Below are 7,101 nucleotides of genomic sequence, written 5' to 3' on the forward strand. Positions count from 1 at the left end.
GGGGGGGGGGGGGCGCAAGAGGGTGACGAATGGGGGAGAATGGATGAAACCTTACTATAAGAAGTGGATTGGAGAGCGAGTGTGTCTGACGAGGTTGGGTCGCTACTACTTCGCGTTCTGTGTCGCGTTCGACCACTTTGCATCGTCGTACGACGATCGGGAATTGCGATGTCGGGAATCACATGAAGGGGTGAGCTCGATTTTTGACGCACGAAGCTGCGCGAATTCTCACGTTTTCCGTTCTCACGAATGTCGAGCCACATTTTGCGAGGCGAAATCTACGCCTCAGAAGCTTTCTTAATTTAAATCATTAAGCGATCCTTTTATTTCGACGTTTTCTTTCCCTCGAAGTTTCTCTCTTAAGCTTTTATATTATTTACGGAACGGGTCATATATGTATATAGATCCGAGAGTAACAACTTCGAAGAGAATCAAATTGAACTGTGAATGTTAAAATTACTATATCGGCTTATCTTAAAATTTGCAAGCACTGATTTTCGACGCTTACAATTCGCGATCTGCAGCAACCAAACGAGATCAACCTATATGCGGATATTGAATTGCAAATAACGAATCGACTCAGTTTTAATCGAAACCATTTTACTTCGTGATAAGTAAAAATTATGCTCTTTTTAATTTTAATTTATTTAATTTAATATTAAGCGTTAATATTAATTGAATTATGCGAGAATTCTAGGATTGAAGAATTTCTAACGGGGCGAATTTTAGAATTAGAGAATATTTTCTTAAAGGCAATGAATCGTCAACTCCAGATCTCGTGAGACGATGCGAAACGGTCTGACCATTCACCGATGCACGATAAGCGAAAGTGCTCTCTTTTCTTCGTCTTTCGCCTCGAAAATCGGCAAAAGTGTCTCGGTAATGCTAGCTCGGAAGTGCTCGCGCGGATGCCCGAGAGTAACCAAAGAGGAGAAACGTTGTAAATATATATTGTGTGTATATATATATACTTTAACTGGTAAATATATATATATATATATACATATATAGGTAATCTTGCGAAAAAGGCCAAGTGAGAGCGCTAAAATCAAAGACGTATAGCACGTAGCACAGCAGAGTCTTAATGAAGGTTTGCTCGTCTTTCGAATTGGCTAAGTGGCTAGCCAATACATGTATTGGCGTAATGTGTATAACTGTGTGCGTTGTGTATGTATGTGGACCGATGGGTGGGTGGGCGGGTGAGTGACTGTGGATATGGGTGTATATGTCACACATACACGTTACTTTCGCGGAAATCTGACATGAATGAAAATTTGTATGGTCGCGAAAGCGCTCGAAAGAAAGGCTCGTTAATCGTCAATCTGTATTTGACTGTGACGGTATCCGGAACAGGCACTAGTACGTAGCATAAAATATTCGAACGGTCTCAAGCAGAGAAAAGTGTGAAGCTATAAGATATCAAATAAGGTGCAAAGTAATTTAAGAATTGAGAAGTCGCGCGGCGTTCCTTGCGCCTGGACGTCGCGATTCTCGTATAATGTGCTCCATGGAAAACGTGCAGTAGATATAAGCGGACTTGGTAGGCCGGGAAGACTTTCGAGAGATATCTCACGCTTCCTTGAATAATTCACAATAATAGAGACATATCAAAAAATTATGAGATTTAATTATCACCATATATGCGTCATATATATATATATATAGAATATATAGTGTGTATTAACTATATATGATATTAAATTTTTATCTCTACTTGCATAATATCAAATCTGAAGATTTTGAGACATGTTAACGTACACCTATGTGTATTATCACGTATGTATGCTTTGAGTATGAAAATTATTATTTAAAAGTTATTTAAAAGTTAAAAAAATAATTATTTTATTTTAAATTGATAGCAATATTACTTTGCCGCTATAATATAAGTATCAACGAATGCTAGCTCAAAATTATGGTTCGTAAAACTATAATATTAGATTTTATATGTAATCAAGGTATGCATGAACTGCCAAGAGTTTCAGAAATGATTGATAAACAGCGGCAATTGAGATGTTCGAGTAGAAAAAGCAAAAAGCATGATACGATTTTTGGGAGTCGATTGGAAACCGTCGCGATTACACGAGCGATCATCTTCTGATCGTTCAAACCTGCTCGTATCTATTGCACATTTCGTATATGCACGATAGACACTCTGCAACAAATTGGTTTGATTTGTTTTGCACTTGCAAATATCTCCCGAAGTTTAGTTAAGTTAGTACGAATGCCAATCATTGATCATTTATGTGCACTTTTCGATGTGTTTTCTATTTGAAGAAAGAGAAAGTATCTGTTTGTTTCTTTCTTTTTGATAGATTTTCGATAAAATAGAGAGAGAAAGAGAAAGAGAGAGGGAGAGAGAGAGAAACGTGATTATATGAAAAAGCCGATAGTCGAAATAAAATCCATCTCAGAACAAGCACATGTTAAGATTGAAGTTTAGATAGAACGTCAAACGCAGTCGTTAGCACGTGTGTGACGATAGGAGACTCGCTGGATTCACTCCGAAGAATTCCGTTAAACTGTTAAGGACGCCTGCGATTTTAACATCAATTTTTCATCAAGGATCAATGATATTTTACATATGTACATATCGACACTTCACTTGTCCGTCGTGAGGATAAAGCCAATTCCTTCCAAAGGAGGACTTCCTTCACTTTATATATACACACACGGTATAATTAAGCACAGTAAAATGTAACTTTATAAGTTCATCGGTCGTGCGAAATTTACAAGACCATCTGTACAGAAATGTGGGGCCTCGAGAGTTGTAAGGATCGAGAATCGTGAACTACGGGATTTACGACGGAGAAAATTTTTACTTTCACTTTGCATCCAACAGTGATAACGGGCTACGGGAATCTGGCGGAATGCTCCGGAGTGCCGTGAAAGGATAACAGTCATCGACAGTATGATGATTGTGCTGCAGACATACCGATAAAAAAGAATATATGAATATAAAAATTCGTGTTCGATATATATGTATATGCGTGTATATATAATATATATAAAAACAGTACAGAATAATAATATAATAATAATAATAATAATAATAATGATAATAATAATAATGATAATGATAATAATAATAATATAATAAACGGTATATAGTTCCGTAATAGTATATAATAATAATTATAATAATTTATAAGTTAAAAGTTACTCATGACTGGTCTGTATGGCCTCCTTGAAGTTAGTACTCCACTTCCAGCCATACTAAAAAATCAATATTATTTTCACTATCTGTTAGGCTGTAACTCGCTTCTTAATTCTTTTGTTCTTTCTTTTTTTCGCTTAAATCTGACTTTTTCTTTTTCTCTGAATTGTTTTGCAGACAGCTTTACGCTCGAATATACAATAGCTTGCGTAACCCGCGTCGCTCGTGATTCTTCCAAGACAAATGCGGAGAGAGCTTCGGCAAAAGAGCCTCTCTCGTTACGCTCGTTATCAGAGACGCGGTCTGATCGTCTCGGCAACGACGAGATCGGTTGCCGGTCGAACAGCCGACGTGACGGATCACGACGCCCGTAGGCAAAAAAAAAATAGAGAGAGAGAAAGACAGAGAGAGAAAGAGAGAGAGAGAGAGACTCGTCGCGACGCAGATTTCCGTCGTTAAATCACAGCTAACACTCATAAATGATCTGACAAAACATCGTCATCGGCATCGTCGAAGACGAGGATCGCGAGAGCGACCTGTGCTCTGTTCCGCGATGCGATTTCAGCGACTCTTCATCTTGCACTTGGCGCTTCGCGCGATTTTGCGAATGACGATTTCTTCCCTCATCTCGTTACATTAACGAAGATCGTCCGCACACATTGCGAGACAAAACGCAAAATATAAGATGCAAAGCTACGCTGGTCGCATTGCGAGACAGTAGAGCTCGCTATAATTTCGATAGTAATCGAAGCGACGCGACGTTTGGGGAAACGTTGCGTCGCCACTTTTCAAGCAATCTTCGAATCGCTCTCGAAATGAGTTAATGACGATGAGAGACAAAGAGAGAGAGAGAGAGAGAGAGAGAGAAAGAGAGAGAGGGTGTTATTTGGGAGTGAGATGAGGCGGGGGGGAGGGGGGGAGAAGCTCGAGACAGCCGATTCGAGCGATTCGATTCTTCCGATACTCATGAACGATAAGCATCGACGGCTACGAATGTTTTGTCACACCATGCGCTAAATGTATAAAAAATATCTATACTATCGGGATACAGCAAACATTGAAAATATTGGTTTTGTGGATAACAGGTTGGAGGAGACCATATTACAGAGTAAAGAGAGAAAGAGTGAGAGAGAAAGAGAAAGAAAGAGAGAGAGAGAGAGAGAGAGAGGAAGAGTGAAAAAGAGAGAGAGAGAGAAAGAGAGAGACACAAGTTGCAAGAGAATTTTTTATTTTTCTGCCAAACGTTTTCGTATACGATGTTGGATTGTCGGCTCGAAGAAATACAATGTTAAAAAATGATGAAAAATTTCGGGGAGAAAGGAGAGGTGGAGATGCACGAGTTCACGAAAGAAAGAAGAGGACAGAGAGAGAGAGAGAGAGAGAGAGAGAACAGAAAAGAGAGAGAGAGAGAAAGAGAAATCTATTATTGTATTCGTTTGTGGTCAGCGTTTTAATCCCGGGAGAGAACGTGTAGAAGATGGTAAGAGAGGCTCGATGGTATTTCACACGTGACCGGGTGGAAATGAACATGTTGCATTTCCTGAGCTGAAAGATCAACGCTGCTGCGGAATGTCTGTTAAATTTTATATCCATTGCATTTTTTAAATGTATATAACGTTATTAATAAAAGAAGATCCTAGTGTGAATGTTGAAAGTTAATGGCTACGTTGTAACTCATTTTATTTTCACGTAACAATAAACGTGCGATCAAATACAGGGTGAATTAATATGATTTCGATATATCTTGTAAGATAACGGAATACTTTAACTGTATTGGAAGAATGCGTTCTTTGCGAAACTAAACGTTCCGACTGCAAAATCACGAATCTATCTGTAAGTTCGCTTTTGTCGAAAAGTCTTAATATGTTTTTTTTATCAAAAGTTCTAATATTTCGAAGTGTTTACTTGCGAAACAACGTAAATAATTTACGGACGAACAATATTTCTCTCAACACTCACACTTCCATCAAAGCGGATTGCAATGTATTTATATTATTGTGACAGTATTAATCCACGCGTTTTCCACAACAAATCATAAATTAAAACAAGTTTACCAGCATCAATGTGTGCGGAAGGGCAGTTCGCAATTATGTAGTAATTGTAGGTAACAGAAGTTTCAAGTTCTACCCATTCGTTGATATTCACGGACTCGTTTTTAATCAAACATTTCGTCCGGCATCATCTGCTTGTCAAATACCATTTCTTTCCGAATGACGAGTGGTGTGTGTCGTTCACGTTGAGATATGTTTCACGTGAGTGACGTAAGATTTCTCAAGATATATATGCATTAAACATACGTGTACAACGTATGCAAAGAGACGGAGCGATCAAGTTTGATCTAGTGAGAAGGTTTACATCAGATTTCGTATTGTCAACGCGACATAGTGGTCAGGAATATGCGAACGGCAGCCGGGGACGAGGTAAATGGAATTTGCATGTCGCGGACCTGTTTCTAAGTCTAAGAACGATCGAAGACAGCCGAAGGTTTCGCGACACTGACAATAACCTGCCGTTGCACGGAGAATACGAAATTTTGAATTCGTCTGTGTAATTTTGAAGTAGCAGGAAGTTTCGCTGATGTTCGTATCCGTCGATAATGTAAAGACGTCATTTAGCCTGATATAATAATAATAACAAAATAACAATATAATTCAACAAAATCTTGCAACCGTACGGTAGCTGTTTCATTTTCCAACTGCAAATAAAATTCATAATCGAATTTACATAGAAAAGAAAGATTTTTTATTGTAAATATTTTTCGATAATATCATTTTCATCCACATTAAAGTAAATTTTCAGTCATTATCTTCATGTCAAAATCGGTAATTTGATATTAATTTACGTAGTGGGAAAGCAAACGTTGCAAAACTTTGAAGTATTTCAATAACGATACAGACAACCATATCGATATCTGCATTTTGACAAGATGTTAAATAATAAATTATAATTGTCGAGGCATACATTGGCCGATCTTTCACTGCAAATGTATCTCCGCCGATTCGATAGCCGTTTCGTCTGTTTGATTATGCCGTCGTTAAATACACTTACGGTCTTCACAATGTAGACGTCACATTAGCATCTCACAAAGTAATTCTGAGTCTCTCAGCTAATCCGGCTGTCTTATTTAAAGATTCCCATCCGTTATTTACTCTTATACACTTGACTCATGTATTTGTGATTCTATTGCTTCTTATACGGTATACGTGTGTAAATGTGAAATAAATATAAATTTAATAACACACAGACTTTGGCAAAAAAATACGCATCGAACGCATTCCGAACGAGAATAAAAGCTGAGGGTCCGACATAAATCCGTCGTTAAGCCGCAAATCTGCTCGATTTCAGTCCTCAATCTACTGTGTTATTACGCACGTAGGTTCTGCCGAGCGAACGTACGAGCTCAATGCGGGCGCAGTTGATACCAATTTGCCGTAATGTAACGATGGAATCTGCTGGCATATTACAATCGTCGAGCGCTACCGGTGACATTACATTACACTGTATGATGATTGCATTCAGCATTTCGACGCACGATTAATATGACATTATTCGTAATTTGTAGTTATAACACACACGCGTTCGGCACATAATGATGAATCGGCAGACAGGCATAATCAGACAGACCTCGTAATGCTTCTTGTTGAACCGGTGGCGTCTCGCGTGTCGCAGCGATTTTACGCGTGTCGTTGGATCGACGCGTCACAAGTGTGCACGTTCTAGACACACGTATGTATATACAATACGCATATGACGTAGATGTATACGAGTATGCATATGTACGCAAAGAAGAAACAAGTTTTACGTATATGATTATAGACATATTTATATTATGTACCAGAACAAAACTCTATATCACTCGTTTGCATGCGCTTGTTAGCATAATGGGGATACGGAGTAAGCGGTGGTCGGAGAGTAATATGTATATGTGTATATATATATATATATAT

The 7,101-nt window shown here is 38.4% G+C and overlaps 1 protein-coding gene across 21 annotated transcripts in view; it reads right to left on the reverse strand.

Annotated features, from left to right (window-relative positions):
• LOC106741797 overlaps positions 1–7,101 on the reverse strand; it is a 215,236-nt gene that overhangs the window by 13,154 nt on the left and 194,981 nt on the right. For 2 of the 21 annotated variants that reach the window (XM_014614137.1, XM_014614139.1), the window contains exon 22: positions 3,161–3,213. The exons of 18 other annotated variants lie outside the window; for them this stretch is intronic. In XM_014614137.1, the coding sequence (XP_014469623.1) occupies positions 3,161–3,213 (53 nt within the window). Of the gene's footprint in view, positions 1–3,160; positions 3,214–4,365; positions 6,871–7,101 lie in introns of those variants that run through there. One more of the 21 variants, XM_014614140.1, reaches the window with a different exon arrangement.

The sequence above is a fragment of the Dinoponera quadriceps genome, unplaced genomic scaffold (assembly GCF_001313825.1).
Source record: "Dinoponera quadriceps isolate SergipeBrazil2010 unplaced genomic scaffold, ASM131382v1 scaffold533, whole genome shotgun sequence".
Taxonomy (NCBI): domain Eukaryota; kingdom Metazoa; phylum Arthropoda; class Insecta; order Hymenoptera; family Formicidae; genus Dinoponera; species Dinoponera quadriceps.